Below are 21,244 nucleotides of genomic sequence, written 5' to 3' on the forward strand. Positions count from 1 at the left end.
CCCCTGTCCTGCCCCCTGTCTTGCCCCCTGTCCTGCCCCTTTACCTGCCCCCTGTCCTGCCCCCTGTCCTGCCCCTGTCCTGCCCCCTGTCCTGCCCCCTGTACTGCCCCTTTACCTGCCCCCTGTCCTGCCCCCTGTCCTGCCCCCTGTCCTGCCCCTTTACCTGCCCCTGTCCTGCCCCTTTACCTGCCCCTGTCCTGCCCCTGTCCTGCCCCCTGTCCTGCCCCCTGTACTGCCCCTTTACCTGCCCCCTGTCCTGCCCCCTGTCCTGCCCCCTGTCCTGCCCCTTTACCTGCCCCTGTCCTGCCCCTTTACCTGCCCCCTGTCCTGCCCCTGTCCTGCCCCCTGTCCTGCCCCCTGTCCTGCCCCCTGTCCTGCCCCTGTCCTGCCCCCTGTCCTGCCCCCTGTCCTGCCCCCTGTCCTGCCCCTGTCCTGCCCCCTGTCCTGCCCCTGTCCTGCCCCCTGTCCTGCCCCCTGTCCTGCCCCTGTCCTGCCCCTTTACCTGCCCCCTGTCCTGCCCCCTGTCCTGCCCCTGTCCTGCCCCCTGTCCTGCCCCCTGTCCTGCCCCCTGTCCTGCCCCTGTCCTGCCCCCTGTCCTGCCCCCTGTCCTGCCCCTGTCCTGCCCCCTGTCCTCCCCCTGTCCTGCCCCCTGTCCTGCCCCTGTCCTGCCCCCTGTCCTGCCCCCTGTCCTGCCCCCTGTCCTGCCCCTTTACCTGCCCCTGTCCTGCCCCCTTCCAACCTTACTCAAACTACTCACGGTTTTTGTGCACTGATGGCCTAACTGCATGATGCGTGCACCTCCCCCTATGAACACTCCCCCTATGAAACGTTTTGCTCCTCTTTTCTGTTTGTGCCCAAAACACTGTAAACACTGTTACCTGTCGTAACAAACACTTTTTAAGTGTTTAAATAGGTTTTGTTATTAATGAGTCTCTCATGTAAGGACACCTTTCCTTATCCGGACACCACTTCCTGAGTGTTGAGCTAACAGGTCTCAGTCAGAGTTTTACACCAGACCTTCCCACCACTTCAGGCTATCTAGAGACATGATCTCCTTCCTCAGTCCCTCATGACCATACACCCGTTTGTATTTCTACCATATGTAGACATCCTTATTTGATCGAATAAAGAGACTGTATTTATTTTGTACAGTACAAACATCATGAGTCTTGCGTGTTTTACACCTACCTTCCTTTCTTTGAGAAGGAATCCTGCATCTGATTAGACTTGACTAAGTATGTTTTACCTACTCAGTCCTAAACTCAAAGATGGAGGAGAGACTTGAGCCTGTAAACGAGGGTGAGTGTGCTGTTTGATGCAGGAGGAGCTGTTACAGCAGGTGCTCTGTGTTTGGATCTACCAAACACACTGGCAGTTCTTCCCAGCCATCCCATCATCTCTGACGGCATTGTTCCTCTTGGCCTTTTCATTTAATTCCAACAGTTGGAGTAAATCTGTCCAGAGTTTCAATGGTAGACAGACATTTGTAGCTTGTTTGTACAAAAATAGTTACCAGATAAACAGTCAATTTTCAGCAGACAGAACATACATACACGTCTGTTGATTTGTTTTGCCGCCAAACAATGTATGTTTTTTTTTTTGCTTTTCCCCATGCTCTAGTGTGGTAAGTTTATTTTTTTATTATGTTCAGTATTTCCCATACTTTGTGTGTGTGTTGTGTACGTGTGTGTGTCTTCTGTACACCTAAACTTCTCCTTCCACAGAGCCAGGGACAGCTCCTCAGTACCCCACCTCCTCTGGTTCCTGTAGTGTTCCCCGTCTGTAGGATGGTTGTATAGCACCAGAGTATTCTGTAGTGTTCCCCGTCTGTAGGATGGTTGTATAGCACCAGAGTAGGACTGATTAGTTCACCCTGCCTGTTGGAATCACCCTAACATCCCTATGCCTCCCCCCTGCCCCCTCTCCCCCTGCCCCCTCTCCCCCTCCCTCCCCCTCCCTCCCCCTCCCTCCCCCTGCCTCCCCCTGCCTCCCCCTGGCCCCTCTCCCCCTCCCTCCCCCTCCCTCCCCCTGCCTCCGCCTCCTGCCCCCTCTCCCCCTGCCTCCCCCTCCTGCCCCCTCTCCCCCTGCCCCCTCTACCCCTGCCTTCCCCTCCTGCCCCCTGCCCCCTCTCCCCCTGCCCCCTCTCCCCTCCCTCCCCCTGCCTCCCCCTGCCTCCCCCTGCCCCCTCTCCCCCTCCCTCCCCCTGCCTCCCCCTGCCTCCCCCTCCTCCCCCCTGCCCCCTCTCCCCCTGCCTCCCCCCTGCCCCCTCTCCCCCTGCCTCCCCCTCCTCCCCCCTGCCCCCTCTCCCCCTGCCTCCCCCCTGCCTCCCCCCTGCCCCCTCTCCCCCTGCCTCCCCCCTGCCCCCTCTCCCCCCTGCCTCCCCCTCCTCCCCCCCCCAGCACCTCCAGCTCACCATCCAGGCCTTGCAGGATGAACTGCGTACCCAGAGAGACCTGAACCACCTGCTGCAGCAGGAGAGCCGGCTGGGCTCTGACCACTTCACCTCCATCGAGCTCAACGAGGACAACTTCCGCCGGCTGCAGGCGGAACACGACCGTCAGGCCAAGGAGCTGTTCCTGCTGAGGAAGACCCTGGAGGAGATGGAGCTGAGGATCGAGACCCAGAAGCAGACCCTGGGCGCCAGGGACGAGTCCATCAAGAAGCTTCTGGAGATGCTGCAGAGCAAGGGGCTGCCCGCGGGGCCGGGCCGGGGGGCGGAGGAGGAGGAGCAGGAGCGGACGAGACGCATCGCGGAGGCAGAGGCTCAGCTGGGACACCTGGAGGTTATCCTGGATCAGAAAGAGAAGGAGAACATCCACCTGCGAGAGGTACGGCCCTGTCTCCTCCCTCTGGTGTCCTGCTGTGCCGCCAGGCGTGCTGCTGGCGGGCTGACACCGGTTGGCTCGCTAGGAGGATTGTGTCGGGAGATCATGAGGGGGTTGACCTCATGGCTGTGAGAGTGTAGAAATATGTTCACAAATTCTAGAGATCCCTCTCTCTGCTTCTGTGTGTCTGGAGTGTTTACTCCTGAACACTAGAGGGCGCTACTTGACTTGAGATGTGAGATGGTTGTTAGAGCAGGCAGCATGAGGTCAAGTCTTTTATTTGTCGGGTACACAGAACAACACAAGGTCAGACTGGGCACTGAAATTCTTAAGACAAGACAATGCAAGCACCTGGCATAACATAACATATAAGTACACAGAACATAATTTACATTTATGCTGAGCTTAAATAAGTGAAACTTCCTAAATGTACAGATAGCAATAAATAATCGACTATACTAACCCTAATACTAAAATTTCCTAAATATAGAGATAACAATAAATAGTACACTATACTAACCCTAAATGCACATAAAACCTGTTTCAACCCTATAACCTATTCTAACCTAAGTGAGTACAGTACATTAGTACAAATTTGCAGATCAGTGACTAAGTCAATGACCATACAGGAGCCTGGTGGCAAGGTACAGTGAGGTACAGAGTGCAATGTTACTGATAGTGCAACCAGTAGCTTAAAGTGACAGTGTATAAGTGACTAGTGTGCAGTAAATCAATGTCCATATCAGTGTCCATTCAGAAGCCTGATGGCCCTTGGGTAGAAACTGTTGTCCAGTCTGCGGGTGTACGACCGGATGCTGCGGTAACGCCTGCCAGAAGGCAACGGGGTAAAGAGTTTGAAGGATGGGTGGGAACATGGGGGGTGCATGTCTCCATGCCGACACACCTGGGCTCTCTGGCTGCTCCGAAGCAACATCCTGACATCCGCCAAACGCTCCAACACTGTCTGACTCTTGGTGAGCGACTGGGTGAGACCACAGCACAGCAGGTTGTTTTGTTGCTCCCGTGTGACTTGAGCTCTTGTGGGTTCTCCAAGGAGCTGCACAGGAGGAACCAGCTGCACCAGGACCCAGGGAAGACCAAGGCTCTGCAGACCATCATAGAGATGAAGGTGAGAGGCACAGCAACATGACATCACAGAGATGAAGGTTAAGGCACAGCAACATGACATCATAGAGATGAAGGTTAAGGCACAGCAACATGACATCACAGAGATGAAGGTGAGAGGCACAGCCATAGATATATATAAAGGCTAGATGTCTTACGGCGGAGTCTACAGTGAGTTGACTGTAGCAAGATGGCCGCCATGTGCGGATGTTCTCCTCCGTTGGCCAGCAACACTCACATGTAGTTAAACCATAAAAAAAAACATTTTAGACAACAACATTAAACTATTGTATATAATACTATTTTGTACAACAGCATATTTGCTACAGTGTATAAATACTGTTACCTCAGATGGAAGGTATACAAATACTAACCATAACCTCAATCACATAGAGAAGTATTTCTGATTGTGTTTTGCAGTAACCAGTGACCCAGATATACTCTTACTGATGTTTGTAAACCTGTTATGCAGTATATATACCTGTAGTATATATACATAAATTAGCGATGATATCAAGCGTGTCATATATACATGCAGTATATATACATGCTGTTTTATCCTAACATGGTATGAGGACATACGTATATGGTTCAAAGGTTGTTTTGTCGGGTCACCTTTAGGTGCTCCTTTTATCCTTCACTCCTATCCTACTGGTTACTGTTACTCTTACTGTTTATTATGTTGCTGCCGGCTCAGCAGCCAGGACAGGTGTGGTAGGGTTCTGGAACGTTCTCTAGGCTACATGCTCTCAGCCTGCATTAACAGCACGATTTGGCAAGTTTGAGCAAAATTCAGTCATTTCAGGCAATACAAGATCGCAATTTGAGTTTTGTGCTTGCGGTGCATGAATGTAATTGGACCAGAAGATCAACTTCAGCCAGCTAGCTGGTGATGATGTAATGTAATCGACCATGAAGATGGGACTTCTGATGTTGTTTTGTCAAGTTGTTTTAGTTTGTCATTGGCCCTTTCACAGAAATTGTTGACTAAATTAGCGATGACATCAAGCGTGTCATGTAATGCTGTCATTTCCTGATCATGTTTACTTCTGGATGGTATAAATAGTTATGCCAATGCATACCATCATTGGGGAGTGGGTGAGGAGCTCTCCAGAGGTAAATACATGAATGAAAAGGGCATAATAATGTTACCAAAACCCATCATATTTGGTGAAATAATGTTTTACAAAACAGCATCACCCCTCTCTAACGCGAAGCCATAACTGCTCTGTTGCTCTGTCATTAGTGTACACCACACATTAATGCCCAACTGTAGCTGTAGAAGGTGCTGTGTGTGATGGAGATGCGGGACAGATGGAACACAGCGTTGTAGAGGCGCTCTGCTGTAGCAGCAGTTTCAGGTACAACCACACTACTGCCTCCCATCTCCTCTGCAAAGCCATGACATCACTTCCTAAAAATAAATCATGACCTCACACCAGGCCTGACACACACAGCCCGTGCAGGATTGAAGCGCTGCTTGCTCGAGCGGTCTCCCAGCATCCCTCAGCATGGTCATGTGACCAGCACACCACTGGGTCCCAGCGATCAGAGCAACACCCCCCCCCCCCTGCTCTGGAGGAACTCCCTGCTCCTCTCCTTGTCTCCTGCTCTCCTCCTCTCATCCTCCTCCTCTCTTCCTTTCATCCTCCTCCTCTCCTCCTCTCATCCTCCTCCTCTCCTCCTCCTCCTCCTCTCCTCCTCTCCTCCTCCACAGCCATGTCGATGCTGATGGCAGCATGAGTAATTCCCTCCCCTCCCCCCCCCTCCCCTCGCTCACTAGAGACAACATAGCGCACTGAACCTGCTTGACTGCTGCTACCATGGAAACAGGTGTGGTTGTTTATAACAGGCAGATACAGAGAGGGAAATGAAAGGGAGCCAGCCTTCCGAGATAGCGTGAGATGGACTCTGATCAGGTGGTGCACCAAATGGATGCGGATAGGAAAGTGTTGGCCCGGCTGAGGTATGGTACCATCTCCTGTCGTATTGATGAGCAGCAACGCTCTCTGAGGTGCTGTTTATGGGCTGGTGGGTAAACAGTCTGGAGAGGCAGGTGTAGACCCCCCAGCTGTGGGGGTCCCAGGATATATGCCCCCCCACTCTGGAATATAATATGGGGCTTGGTATGAAGCGGAAGAGAGACGGGGGTGAGGGAGGGAGGAGATATAAACAGAGAGAGAGAGACAGGGAGGGACGAGATACTATAAAGCGAGAGAGAGAGAGAGAGAGAGAGAGAGAGAGAGAGAGAGAGAGAGAGAGAGAGAGGAGAGGGAGGGACGAGATATATACAGAGAAGAGAGAGAGAGAGAGGGAGGGAGGGAAGGACGAGATATAAACAGAGAGAGAGAGAGAGAGAGAGAGAGAGAGAGAGAGAGAGAGAGAGGGAGGGACGAGATATAAACAGAGAGAGAGAGAGAGAGAGAGAGAGAGAGAGAGAGGGAGGGAGGGACGAGATATAAACAGAGAGAGAGAGGTCCTTGTTTGCTCAGTACTCTCTGCAGGAGTAGGAGATGGACCATGGCTAATCTCGAAGACGTTGGATTATTTATTTTAAAAGCTGCAAAGTTAAGGCTGTGCGTTGCGCTAGCAGTTTAGAGAGCTTCTGTACTGATGTGTGGAGGACTAGTAGGCATCACGTCTGGTCTCTCTGCTCCTCGTCGTGTCTCTCCCTCCTCTGGCTGGTCTCTCCTCTGGCTGGATGTCTGCTCAGTATTATCAGATGGTAATTAATCTTTAGAGAACCCGAGAGAGAGAGAGAGAGAGAGAGAGAGAGAGAGAGAGAGAGAGAGAAGAGAGAAAGAGAGAGAGAGAGAGAGAGAGAGAGAGAGAGAGAGGGGGGGAGAGGGAGAGAGAGACTGAGGGAGAGAGACTGAGGGAGAGAGGCTGAGGGAGAGAGACAGAGGCTTTTGATATTTCAGTCACTCTCAGGCTCACAGCTACATCCAGCCGCTTCTTTCTCTCTCTTTATTAACTCTCTTTTACTCTCTGAACATGGGCTGTTGTACTGGATCATGAGCTGGGCCTGATCGTATGTGTGTGTGTGTGTGTGTGTGTGTGTAGGATACCAAGATTGCGTCTTTGGAGCGCAACATTCGGGATCTGGAGGACGAGATCCAGATGCTGAAAGCAAGCGGTCTTCTGAACTCCGAGGACAGGGAGGAAGAACTCAAACAGATGGAGATCTACAAGAACCACTCCAAGTTCATGAAGACCAAGGTACACACACACACATCACACACTCATACTCTCACACACACTTCCCACACTCATACTCTCACACACACTTCCCTCAGTCATCCACACTTGGAGCATGGACACACAGACACACGAAAAAATGACACCCGACTGACAGAGGTGCCCAGATTCACGTAGCCCAAAACGTTGCTAAAAGACTCATTATTGGCATCTCTGATGTCTAGTGACTTGACAGGGCGGACTGTCAGGCTGAAAGGAGCTAGCTTTAGCGCTAAACGACCTGCTGGCTTCAGCAGTGCTGTGCTGACAGCGATCTGAGATTCTAGTTTGTTGATGCTCAGCATTTAACATGAGTCAGGAAGAGGGAGGCCGGATCGGAACCCCAATGTGTTCAGAGTTCTTTCATAAAGAAAACATTTGTATGTTGGCTAATCTACCCGAAACTGGGTTTTTTTTGAGTGAAGGAGTATAATTTATTGATAAACGAATATTTTTGCAAGGCACAGGAGATAACAGCACAGAAATATCATGATTAGAAACTGTGTTATGTAATTGGTTGATCCGGCTCCGCTCAACTTCAGCCGTCTCTGATTGGCTCTGCCACAGTGCTAGCTAACACAGTTACCTGGCTAGGCCCGGTTAGCATGTCTATCTGGTCTGTCTGGTCTGTGATCTTCTGTGAGTCCAGGTGTGAGATGTCTCTTGTCTGCCTGGCTAGCCCCACGGCAGATTTGTCTGTTTACGTCCACTCAACACCAGTTTTGTTATTATTATATTTAGAAGCCTTTTCATCAATCATAGATCAGGGTGCTGGATAATGTATGAAGCGTACAGGGAAGCCAGTCCTGAGTGCATCTTTAATGAGAGGAGAGACAGGACTTAGTCTGGGACACAAGCCACTCTCCCTCACATAACCCCCACAGAGGCTGTTAGTCCAAGGATCAACCAATCACAACCACACACATGTTGATGACCTGGTCATCCTGGTCCCTTCCTGTCCATCCGTCTTGCTGGCTGTCCTGTGATGCTGCCCCAGTCATACTCCCCCAGCTTCACCACGGCTTAAACTGACATTCGCCAACTCTGACCTGATTTGAACTTTGAATGTCTGTGTTTCAACACCCGTTGGCACTTTTCTTGACGCATGACTATGTCTAGCCTGTGTTCCGCACCTCTCTTTCCCGTTTCACCAAAGGGCTATACAAATAGAATTGAATTGATGATGCGCCCCCTAGTTTTGGTTTGTAACTTATCACAGTGTCTTATGTTGATATTTCTGTCCTGTTGACCGTGTTGACACTGTTGGTCCAGTGTCACAGTGCAGGAACACCCCTACACAGTAATAGGCTTGCCTATCACTCACACACAAACACAGTACTGTGGTGTGAAGTTGACAGTGTGTGTGTGACAGATCGACCAGTTGAAGCAGGAGCTGTCTAAGAAGGAGTCAGAGCTGCTGGCTCTGCAGACCAAGCTGGAGACGCTGAACAACCAGAACTCTGACTGCAAGCAGCACATCGAGGTGCTGAAGGAGTCGCTCACCGCCAAGGAGCAGCGAGCCGCCATCCTGCAGACAGAGGTAAACTCACACACACGCACACACACACAAGACAGATACACACACAGGACAGACACACATAGACACGTGCGTACACACCCAGATGTGTTGGTGGATGGTGTCTGGTACTAACAGATGTGGAATCATCCCAAGTCAGAAGGCCTCATATGGACAGAACATGGAGCGTGTAAATATAACCAACCAAGGAACATCTAAAGACACGAGTGTTCTGTCTCCACCGTGAGGCTCTCTTCAAACCTTGCTTTTTTATTCATGTGTTTGTGCACGTGTGTTTCTATTTACATTTACATTGTTCATTTAGCAGACGCTTTTATCCAAAGTGACTTACAAGAGAGAGCTTTACAAAAGTGCATAGGTCAATGATCATAAACGACCAGAAAAACATTGCTGGGATCCAAAACATGAAGCAGACATTGTGAAAAGCTATGTGATGTGTGTGTCTCTGTGGTGTGTGTGTGTCTGTGGTGTGTGTCTCTCTCCTGTGTGTGTGTGTGTGTCTCTGTCCTGTGTGTGTGTGTGTCCTGTGTGTGTGTGTGTGTGTCTCTGTCCTGTGTGTGTGTGTGTCCTGTGTGTGTGTGTGTGTGTGTCTCTCTCCTGTGTGTGTGTGTGTCTCTGTCCTGTGTGTGTATGTGTGTGTGTGTGTCTGTGGTGTGTGTCTCTGTCCTGTGTGTGTTTGTGTCCTGTTTGTGTGTGTCTCTGTCCTGTGTGTGTTTGTGTCCTGTTTGTGTGTGTCTCTGTCCTGTGTGTGTTTGTGTCCTGTTTGTGTGTGTCTCTGTCCTGTGTGTGTTTGTGTCCTGTTTGTGTGTGTCTCTGTCCTGTGTGTGTTTGTGTCCTGTTTGTGTGTGTGTGTCTCTGTCCTGTGTGTGTTTGTGTCCTGTTTGTGTGTGTGTGTCTCTGTCCCGTGTGTGTGTCTCTGTCCCGTGTGTGTGTGTGTGTGTGTGTCTGTGGTGTGTGTCTCTGTCCTGTGTGTGTGTGTGTCCCTCAGGTGGACGCCCTGCGTCTACGTCTAGAGGAGAAGGAGTCGTTCCTGAACAAGAAGACCAAGCAACTGCAGGAACTGACGGAGGAGAAGGGCTCCCTGGCCGGCGAGATACGGGACATGAAGGACATGCTGGAGGTCAAGGAGAGGAAGATCAACGTCCTGCAGAAGAAGGTGAACGTCCTTCCCAACCTGACGTGTTCACATCAATAGTTCTTTATCTTGGATGTGTTCAGAAACGCCCTCCATAAAGTTTGAGACGATCAGACTGTGGTTCCCTGGCTGTAGTGTAGGTTATAAACATACACATGATCTTCATCGTCCTGACCTCTACTCTCCCTCTCTCTCTACCCCCCTCTCTCTCCCTCTCTCTCTCTCCTGTTCTCTCTCTCTGTTTCTCTCCCTCTTTACACTCCTATTTTTTGTATCTGAACTTCGTCATCTTTACCTTCATATCTGTATATTTCGGTCACATGCTGTTTGGAGGGAGTTGAAATCTTTCCTGAACATCAGATGCTCAAGGCTCTAAACCGTCAAAGGCCTGAACAGGAAATGAGTTGTGTTCCAGAAACTGATTGACAGCGGAGGAAACCAATCCTATGGATCCGGCCAAACGTTTTAATGTTTATGTGCAGTTTTGACCTCATGGTGTATGTCCCTGACAACCCCCCTCCCAAACCACCATGCTTGTCCTGACCTCCGTTCCTGGTCCTTACCTCTGCCCTTGGTCCTGACCTCTGCCCCTGTTCTTGACCTCTGCCCCCCAGATTGAGAACTTGCAGGAGCAGCTGAGGGACAAGGACAAGCAGTTGTGCAGTCTGAAGGACCGGGTCAAGTCCCTGCAGACGGACTCCAGCAACACGGACACGGCCCTGGCCACTCTGGAAGAGGCTCTGTCTGAGAAGGTGCTCCTCACAGCTGCAGCTCTCAGAGCACCACAGGATGTGCTGCTGAACTGACACTACAGCTGCATTAGGACAGGAGTTGTGCTATACATGGGCGAGTTGCCGAATGTTTTCTCGAAAGCCCTGAATCTGAAGCTTACACAAGCCCAGCTTGTTACTTTAGTTTTAATCTGTATTTGGTGGCAAGATTAATAATTTATTGTCTCTGCTTTACTCTACTTGGTTGTAGGCTACTTAGATGTTCTTCTATACCCTCTCCTTTCACTTTCTCAAGTTTTAAAAGGTTGTAAATTTTCCGCAGAGTTTTGAGGTTGAAAAAATATTTTGCCCAAAAAGTTTCGAAAAAAGTTTTTTATAGGTTTAAAAATAAAATCCCAAAGAGGTTTAGATTGGTTGAAAAAGTATTTTCCTCAAAATAATTTGAAAAATAAGTACCCTATTGTACTCTGCTTTACTCTACATAGTTTTAGGCTTCGATGTTCTCCTCTTTCCTATCCTTTCAAGTTTTGAAAATTACGTTTCAGACGTTTTTAGATTGCAAATATGTAAATCATACAAAATGCCGTTTCTTACAATGATCCTTGAGTTTAGGTGATCTTCCCAAAATGACAATTAATGACTTACATAGGATTGTATGTTGCTGCCCTTCAAGCAGGAAGGAAAAGGGGTTGTAGCCTATGTTTCAAGCTACATCGACAATTGAAGATAAGGCTTATTTACTCACACAGTAAAAGTAGCTAGCTATCACTACCTAGCTATCGAACAGATTTGAGCAGTAACATTAAGCTAGGCTAGCTAGTATTTTTTTGTTGCTACATTATAATACACTCAATCATCTGATTATCAGCTTTCTTGTTCTGCTCCTCTCTCTTGCCAACCGTCTCTGGAGGAGGGGATCCCTCTCTGAATTGCTCCTCCCAAGGTTTCTTCCATTTTTTCTCCCGTTGGGAGTTTTTCTGGGAGTTTTTCCTTGTCTTCCTTGAGGGTTTAGGTTGGTTGAGGGGCAGTTCTATGGGCGTATGTGAAGCCCTCTGTGACATGCTTGCGTGTAAAAAGGGCTATACAAATAAATTTGATTTGATTTGATTTGATTTGCTAGTCGTTAATGTTAACAGATTAATAATTGGTCGGAATAAGGTTACGAACGTACAAATTGATGTGTGACTGCACAGAATAACAATATGAGTCCAACGTAATGTTTATATTTATGCTCAAATTAATGCAATGAAATGTGCCTAGCGCACTCGCATCAACTGTGGAAGTCTTTATCTAAGCTCCATATAAAAACATGTCCTAGGTTGGGGCTAAGCCCTGATTGTTGACAACGTCTGGCTCCGCCCCTGGTGCTACAGTTACTTTTGATTGTTGAGTCATTAAGCCAATGCTTTTATCCAAAGCAAAATATAAATAGTGCATCTAGAGAAGATCAAGGATCAGAAGTGCTGAGCTGTGTTAGGGTGGTCTAGGGACAGTCTGTATGTACTGCCAACATCACAAAGGTACCTCAGCTACCAGGGATGGTGAGCAATGGTGTTAATGCATTTGTGCGTGTGTTTGTGTGTGCATGTGTGTGTGTGTGTGTGCTTGCATGTGTGCATGTTTTTGTGTGTGTTTGTGTGTGTCAGGAGAGGATAATTGAGCGACTGAAGGACCAGAGAGAGAGGGAGGACAGGGAGAGGCTGGATGAAGTTGAGTCCTACAAGAAGGAAAACAAGGACCTCAAGGAAAAGGTCAACACTTTGCAGGTGGAGTTAACAGAGAAGGAGGTCAGTCGTGTGTGTGTGTATTTTAGGCGTACTTAACATCTAAAGGGTGTATGTATGTCAGTTTTGTGTGTTTGCTTTGTATGTCTGATGCTGCTCACCATGTGTGTGTGTGTGTGTGTGTGTGTGTGTGTGTGTGTGTGTGTGTGTGTGTGTGTGTGTGTGTGTGTGTGTGTGCGTGTGTGTGTGTGTGTGCTCCAGTCCAGCCTGATAGACCTGAAGGAGCATGCATCATCGCTAGCCTCCTCTGGGCTGAAAAAGGACTCCAAGCTGAAGACCCTGGAGATCGCCATCGAGCAGAAGAAGGAGGAGTGCAGCAAGCTGGAGACACAGCTGCAGAAGGTGGGTGTGTCCTCAGCTACGCCCTTCCAGAACACTGCAGGTAGACTAGAGAACACTGCAGGTAGACTAGAGAACACTGCAGGTAGACTACAGAACACTGCAGATAGACTACAGAACACTGCAGGTAGACTAGAGAACACTGCAGGTAGACTAGAGAACACTGCAGGTAGACTACAGAACACTGCAGGTAGACTAGAGAACACTGCAGGTAGACTAGAGAACACTGCAGGTAGACTACAGAACACTGCAGGTAGACTAGAGAACACTGCAGGTAGACTACAGAACACTGCAGGTAGACTAGAGAACACTGCAGGTAGACTACAGAACACTGCAGGTAGACTAGAGAACACTGCAGGTAGACTAGAGAACACTGCAGGTAGACTAGAGAACACTGCAGGTAGACTAGAGAACACTGCAGGTAGACTAGAGAACACTGCAGGTAGACTAGAGAACACTGCAGATAGACTACAAAACACTGCAGGTAGACTAGAGAACACTGCAGGTAGACTAGAGAACACTGCAGGTAGACTAGAGAACACTGCAGGTAGACTAGAGAACACTGCAGGTAGACTACAGAACACTGCAGGTAGACTACAGAACACTGCAGATAGACTACAGAACACTGCAGGTAGACTAGAGAACACTGCAGGTAGACTACAGAACACTGCAGGTAGACTAGAGAACACTGCAGGTAGACTAGAGAACACTGCAGGTAGACTACAGAACACTGCAGGTAGACTAGAGAACACTGCAGATAGACTACAGAACACTGCAGGTAGACTAGAGAACACTGCAGGTAGACTACAATGCAGATATACGACAGAACACTGCAGGTAGACTACAGAACACTGCAGGTAGACTACAGAACACTGCATGTAGACTGAAGCAGGTGGATCTTGAGGTTAGAGGTCGACTGAGGAAGACAACTGAGGAAGTCGACTGAGGAAGACGTTGTCTGGTGATTGTGGTAGTTTCAAATTAGAAGTTTACAGTAACTGAATTTTAACAATTTACCAGTGTAGTTTCTGCTATGACATAGAAGGAAAGTTCTGAAAGAAATGATCTTATCGACCTGTTGATTTCTAGGCTCATTTGACTGACTGGTAAAGTTAATTTCCTGGATGTTTTGAGTTTCGACCCTTTAATCCTGCATGCTGCTGATCTTGGTTTGTGTCCATGAGTCATGTCCTTCATGGCAGATAATAAGACTTTATCTTACAGCCTCATTTGAAATACTGTTGGCTGCTCTCAAAAGAATAAATAATTAGAATATTTTGGTAACTACTCAATGCCAAATGATGCAAAGTTTAGTTGCATCAGTGATTTATTTACTGTAAATAATGGGCTGTGAACTAAAGTCTCTCAAGGACAAGGACTGAATCCTTGTTTTCCTGATCATAACCAGCACCCCATCTTCACCCAATGTGCTGTTCTGTTTCATGCTGTTTATAGTACAATTGTTATTATAATATTGTGAAAAACCAAAACTAAATAGTAATTGTTCCTAATACTTACCAACATGCTGTAATGAAATTAACAGAATATGAAGAGAAAAGTATGAAAGTATAAAACATAATATCTGCGTTTATGACGTGTGTGCTGAGGAGATATAAGTGGTCCTGTCTCCTGTCATACCGTCTCTGCCCCGGGGGAGTTACATTCCAAGAGGTCACCCCCCCGGTCTCCCCCTGATCCCGCTCCTGCCCGCAGCAGTCCCCTAAGGAACATGTCAACCTGTCTGCTGTCTGACCTTCCTTTAACATGTACCATGTAACACATCTACTTCTGCCTTGATCCCACTAACGCTACAGTACATGCTAACAATCCTTTCCTTGGGTCTGCCCCCTCCCCCCTCCCTCCATCCCTCCATCCCTCCCTCCCTCCATCCCTCCCTTCTTTTCCCCTCTCCCCCCCACCTGTGCTATGTAGCAAGCTGAGCAGCTTTTCAGTCAGATGAACAACCCTGTAAGTGTTCCTCCCCAGCTGTCTGTGGTCGTGTTAAAGCATGAGGATCGTGTCTGGCTCCTGGAGTGTTTGTAACGTGATGGTGTGGTTCTCACGACCCCACGCTCTGACACCTACATGCATGCTGGTCTTGGCACTCTGCAGGCCCCTGTTAGACCTGCTCAGCACACATAGACATGGTTAGCATTAGCATCAATAGCGTTAGCATTTTTATAAAATAAGACATGGTTAGCATTAGCATCGTTGGCGTTAGCTTTTCTTTTATCAAGGAAAATCAGTTTGAGCTATAGCTATAGCATTAGCATTAGCTACTACTCAGCATGAGTTGTAGCTTGTGATGTTAATTAGGGATGTTCGGAGTGAGTGTCATCTTAGTATATTCTCCCCGACAGACAGTGCTGGCCACATCACTGACGGAGGAGGCTACAGTATGTGTACTTTTGTTGTGGTTACAGAAGAATGAGTTTTTGACAATTTTAGCTGCTTAGCTCCTTGTGATAGAGAAATCCCGAAACTTTTGGGGGAAGAAGAGTTCTTAATCAGAATAATCTTTGCATTTATATACAATATAGTATTGTGTATAGAAGAAAAGATCTGCTGTGTTATCTGCAGCATGAGAATCTTACAGGATATATATCCTCAGCCTTCAGATGTGGGACCATCACCTTCCTCATGCTTTTGATATGTAGCTTCCTGTTGCCGTGGTGAAACGGTCCGACCTGCTCCTGACGACAGGAGGCGTATAGAATGACCTCCTGCCAGGGTCCTAAAGAGGACAGGAGGCGTATAGAATGACCCCCTGCCAGGGTCCTAAAGAGGACAGGAGGCGTATAGAATGACCCCCTGCCAGGGTCCTAAAGAGGACAGGAGGCGTATAGAATGACCCCCTGCCAGGGTCCTCCTGATGACAGGAGGCGTATAAAATGACCCCCTGCCAGGGTCCTCCTGATGACAGGAGGCGTATAGAATGACCTCCTGCCAGGGTCCTCCTGAGGACAGGAGGCGTATAGAATGACCCCCTGCCAGGGTCCTCCTGATGACAGGAGGCGTATAGAATGACCTCCTGCCAGGGTCCTCCTGATGACAGGAGGCGTATAGAATGACCCCCTGCCAGGGTCCTAAAGAGGACAGGAGGCGTATAGAATGACCTCCTGCCAGGGTCCTCCTGATGACAGGAGGCGTATAGAATGACCCCCTGCCAGGGTCCTCCTGATGACAGGAGGCGTATAGAATGACCTCCTGCCAGGGTCCTGCATGGGTGCGGCTCTACACTGCATGCCATCCAGTCACTGTGCCACGCTTCAGTGTGTGTGTGTGTGTGTGTGTGTGTGTGTGTGTGTGTGGTCACTGTCATGCTTGAGTGGGTGTGGTCAGTGTGTCATGTTGTCGGTGAGGTCCCTGTGCGGTTGGGAGTGGTCAGTGTGATGGTGGGTGTGGTCAGTGTGGTGGTGGGTGTGGTCAGTCTGATGGTGGGTGTGATGGTGGGTGTGGTCAGTGTGATGGTGGGTGTGGTCATTGTGGTGGTGGGTGTAGTCAGTGTGGTGGTGGGTGTGGTCAGTGTGGTGGTTACTGTGGTGGTGGGTGTGGCTAGTGTTGTAGTGAAGCTCTGCCTCTCTTGCTGCATCACGTTGCCCTAGATCCTCATAGATGTGTGTTGAAATGATGGGTTTTTGACTTCTGAGGTGATGTTAAGAAGATGAAGTGTAGATCTACTCTGTTGACACTGGGATTACAGGGCTGCCATTATACATTCACTTTTTCCAGTGATTCACTGACAAACTGTAAAATACTGTATTATAAAATGAGCACATCAAGGGTGCAGAGCTAAGATATTTTGTGTTGGTATCATCAATGTGCTCAGACACATGCACACACACACAGCAGTCTGGTAGTCTCAGAGGGCTGTTAATGGGATGACTAAAAGGTCTGTTAAACGTAATGAGCCTGTGACCGTAATGAAGCCCCTGTTCTCTTACAGCTCATAACACACAGTCAATGACTACAACTGTGTGTGCGTGCGTGTGTGTGTGTGTGTGTGTGTGTGTGTGACAGCAGAAGGCCCACGAAGTAGAGCAGCAGGTGGGGTCCCGGGGTGCTCCAGAGTACGGTGAGCGGGTGAAGCAGCTGGAGAAGGAGCTGTCCTTCTACAAGGAGGAGTCAAGCAAGGCCCAGGCGGAGGTGGAGAGGCTGCTGGACATCCTGAGGGAGGTGGAGACAGAGAAGACCGACAAGGACAAGAAGATTGCAGAGCTGGAGAGGTGGGGGTGCCCTAATGTACCGACATCTGGAACCATCTTTCATTTAGAATGGGTCTTAAATTGTAAATGTGCTTCTCCTCTGACTTCTCATATTCATGAAAACGTCTGGAATGATTCGAGAGATGTAGGTTTGGGCTCTGATGATTCGAGAGATGTAGGTTTGGGCTCTGATGATTCGAGAGATGTAGGTTTGAGCTCTGAAGATTTGAGAGATTTAGGTTTGGGCTCTGATGATTGAGATGTAGGTTTGGGCTCTGATTGTCCATAATTTACACATGGAAGCAGACCATTGATCTTGATTCCAGGTTTGTTGGTGGTCTTCATAGTCTGTGCATTCTTAGTATCCCTGAACACGCACTGCCCAGAAAGGTCACTTCAACAGCCGTTCACAGCCTGAAGTACTAGTTTAGTTACAGCAAACAAAGGTATTTTGGACGAACGACTCTCTGAAGAGTGTTGTGTAATTAGTGTATCTCCGTCCCCACGATCTTGCCGCTCTAATCGAGAACGTTCTTCTCAAGAACACAAGTACCATATTAGCGTTCTGCGGATTGATAAACCACCCCTGTGTGGTGAGTCTGTGGAAAGGCAAACCTCTTTTCAGTTTATATTGTACATTTGGAGAACAGAGACCCAACATGAGGAGTGTTTGTGTGTGAGCATGCACCCACAAAGGGTCCAGACACAGGAGTGCTGCACCTGGCGCCCCCTGCAGGAACAGAGAGGCACTGCACTCTGGGCCACAGTGTCCACTCTGTCCGGCAGCAGCTGTGTTTAATCAACTCTGTGTTTCTGTCCTTCTTTGCCATCCTTGTCCAAATGTTCCTCTATCCTGTTTACATCTCACCCTCCTGTATCCTGTTTACATCTCCATCTCCTGTATCCTGTTTACATCTCACCCTCCTCTATCCTGTCTCCCTGCTTGTTACCTGTTCTGTCCTTCTTCTTCCTCAACCACTCTATTGTTCTCTTTACTCCTTTCTGTCCACCCTCCCCCTCCTCCCCCCTCCTCCCACCCCTCCTCCCCCCCTCCTCCCCCCTCCTCCCACCCTCCTCTCCCCCTCCTCCCACCCTCCTCCCACCCTCCTCTCCCCCTCCTCCCACCCTCCTCCCCCCTCCTCCCCCCTCCTCCCCCCCTCCTCTCGGTGGGCCACTCCCCCCTCCTCCAGCCCCCCCCTCCCTGCCCCTCAGCCCCTCCCCCGTCCTGCTGGCAGGGCCTCTCCTGACCCCGCCCCCCAGCAGATAGGGGGGATGGTTTGGGACTTCCTGGGAAAGTGAGTGCTCTGCCCCCTGGATCTTCAGCTGGGCTGCCTGGTCCCCTAGAGTCTGACTGGCCCAGCAACGCATCTCTGCCTGCCTGTCTGTCTGTCTGTTTGGGTCTGTCTGTCTTCCCTGTCTGCCTGTCTGTCTGTCTGTTTGGGTCTGTCTGTCTTCCCTGTCTGCCTGTCTGTCTGTCTGTCTGTTTGGGTCTGTCTGTCTTCCCTGCCTGCCTGTCTGTCTGTCTGTTTGGGTCTGTCTGTCTTCCCTGTCTGCCTGTCTGTCTGTCTGTTTGGGTCTGTCTGTCTTCCCTGTCTGTCTATCTGTCCGTCTGCCTGCCTGCCTGCCTGCCTGACCTGTCTGTCTACCTGGGTCTGTCTGTCTGCTTGTCTGCCTGGCCCTGTCTGTCTGCTGTTGGTAGATGCCTATATCAGAGGAACGAGCTTAAGTTCCCCTGTGACATACGTGGATCAGCCCATCCTCTTGATATGGAGATCGCTGGATCACACCTAGTCTAGTGAATGTCTGCATTCGTTCATTAATCATTTCAGTGTGAATCACTGAATGCATGCAAGTGACTGTTAGACTGTGTAACTGCACCTGAATAGTTCTGAGAGCATCTTGTGTTGTGGCCTTCTTCTCTGTGTGTCAGCAGATGTTCTGAATGTAGCTTCTCCATCTGTCTGTGTAGCATGAAGAATGAGTCATCTGAGATGATCTGAGATGCTTCAAGCATCAAAGGTCTAAAAGGAATGTGTCCCTTTATGACCATGAACTACAGGAATGAACTACAGGAATGAACTACAGGAATGAACTAGAGGAATGAACTAGAGGAATGAACTAGAGCAGGGGTACCCAAACTTTTTTCAGCGAGGGCCAGATCATTTTTCCTTTCTTTAATGTGGGGCCAGGTCGGTCTGTTTGGACCGGATTTTCTTGCTGGCTCGATCACGATGGAACGTTATGTTGAATGTACCTTTCTGTTGGTGGGTGGATCTAACAAACTATTTGTTTACGTTAATAATCATAGTTAATAACTAACATTTTGATAGGTATTAACTAAGGGAAATGTTGATAGGTAATAACTAAGGGAAATTTTAGTTTGAAAGCCAACCTTCATTATCAAGTACAGATATGATATGATTAAAACATATAGACCTATTTAAATTTAAATGTTCTAAATATGTCTCTGGCATTGTTCAGAGGGCCGGTTCAAATGTGTGGGCGAGCCATATTCGGCCCACGGGCTGTAGTTTGGGGACCCCTGAACTAGAGGAATGAACTAGAGGAATGAACTAGAGGAATGAACTAGAGGAATGAACTAGAGGAATGAACTAGAGGAATGAACTAGAGGAATGCTGGGAGCGATGTGACTGTCTCCTGCTCATCTGTGCTGTGCTCAGTTGTAACTACAGCTGAACACATGAAACACAGACATATTACTGTACCCTCCTGTGGGGGTCTACTCCATCTCAGTTGTAATGAACGTGGTGTTGCTTGTTATACAGCTGTTTACCCACACCAGTTTTCTTCTGTGTCTTTGTGTGTGCTGGCTGTTTGATGTTGCTTTCATGATGTGGGAAGGTCTTATCTTTAGAGAGCTGAATCCTTCTCCCTCTCCCCCTCCTGCTCCCTCTCCTCCCCTCTCCTCCTCCCTCCTGCTCCCTCTCCTCCTCTCCTGCTCCCTCTCCTCCCCCCCCCTGCTCCCTCCTGCTCCCTCTCCTCCCCCTCCTGCTCCCTCTCCTCCCCCCTGCTAGCTCTCCTCCTCCCTCTCCTCCCTCTCCTGCTCCCTCTCCTCCTCCCCCCTCCTGCTCCCTCCTACTCCCCCCTCCAAACCTCTCCTCCACCCTTAACCTGTTTTGGGACAGTCAACGTTGTAAAGCACAAACCATAACATGCTTCAATGGTTCTCTGAGTCGAGTATGAACACAAACAGGTACCAGTGACCCAGAATCCAGAGGCTCAATCCAGTTTAACACAAGCTTGCAGGCAACAACAAAGATCTGCAGAGGGAAGATTAACAGTCCTTCTGAAAGTCTTATCTCGCTTTCATCATTCTTTACAAAGCAGCTCTAAGGGTCGTAACTCAGGTAAACTGGTACCCCTCCTTTCCTAATTCAGGAGATGTTGTCAGTTAACCTAGACCGGAACATTCCTATCCAAATCTCTGGAGCATCTACAGATTAGGCATCAAATAAACAGGAACCATGTTGGCTCAAATCAGAAGCCAGTATTAGTGTCAAACTCCTCCACACCCTCACCTTCACAAGCTGACCCTCACCTCGGCCCTAACCTTCACAAGCTCAGCCTCACCTCGGCCCTCACCTTCACAAGCTGACCCTCACCTCGGCCCTCACCTTCACAAGCTCAGCCTCACCTCGGCCCTCACCCTCCCTCCACCGTCCTCCCCAGTTTACTGCACCACATGTTAAAGGAATGTGCTCAGTCTTAGCGGGCCTGCATGCTTAGAGCAGAGGGGTTAGACTAGGTAGGGCTCAGTCTGAACTGAATCAGGGATTTCTGGAGGTGTCTGTGTGTTTGTAGTCCCTCCCTCCCTGCCTCCCTCCCTCCCTGCCTCCCTCTGTTCTCGCTGACTCCTGTCTTGATGGTCCTATTGCCTAAAAGTGAGACAGTAGTCTCTCTTTTTCTGTGTCTCTCTGTTTCATTTTTGTTCAACCACCCCCCCCCCCCCCCCCTGTCTGGGCTGGCTGGACCCCCTTCCCCCATGCTCGTATGACTGCATGAAGAAACACCCCCCTCTCCCTTGGTTCTACAGCTGACACACATGCCACACACATGCCACACACATGCCACACACATGCCACACACATGCTACACACATGCTACACACATGCTACACACATGCCACACACATGCTACACACACTACACACACGCTACACACACTCGACACACATGCTACACACATGCCACACACATGCTACACACACTACACACACATGCTACACACACGCTACACACACGCTACACACACGCTACACACACGCTACACACACTCGAGACACACGCTACACACACATGACACACA

General features: G+C 49.2%; 1 protein-coding gene across 1 annotated transcript in view; it reads left to right on the forward strand.

The window, feature by feature from the left end:
• Nucleotides 1-21,244, forward strand: part of LOC146272224 (ERC protein 2-like) — a 39,912-nt gene that overhangs the window by 10,053 nt on the left and 8,615 nt on the right. Inside the window, 11 exon segments of the mRNA XM_084705175.1 lie at nucleotides 2,400-2,828; nucleotides 3,880-3,954; nucleotides 7,014-7,169; nucleotides 8,560-8,727; nucleotides 9,713-9,880; nucleotides 10,474-10,611; nucleotides 12,237-12,377; nucleotides 12,576-12,716; nucleotides 14,646-14,681; nucleotides 16,737-16,939; nucleotides 18,109-18,213. Of these exon segments, the coding sequence (XP_084561301.1) occupies nucleotides 2,400-2,828; nucleotides 3,880-3,954; nucleotides 7,014-7,169; nucleotides 8,560-8,727; nucleotides 9,713-9,880; nucleotides 10,474-10,611; nucleotides 12,237-12,377; nucleotides 12,576-12,716; nucleotides 14,646-14,681; nucleotides 16,737-16,939; nucleotides 18,109-18,213 (1,760 nt within the window).

Source organism: Hypomesus nipponensis, chromosome 9 (assembly GCF_054491055.1).
Source record: "Hypomesus nipponensis isolate SF chromosome 9, ASM5449105v1, whole genome shotgun sequence".
NCBI classification, from domain to species: Eukaryota; Metazoa; Chordata; class Actinopteri; order Osmeriformes; family Osmeridae; genus Hypomesus; species Hypomesus nipponensis.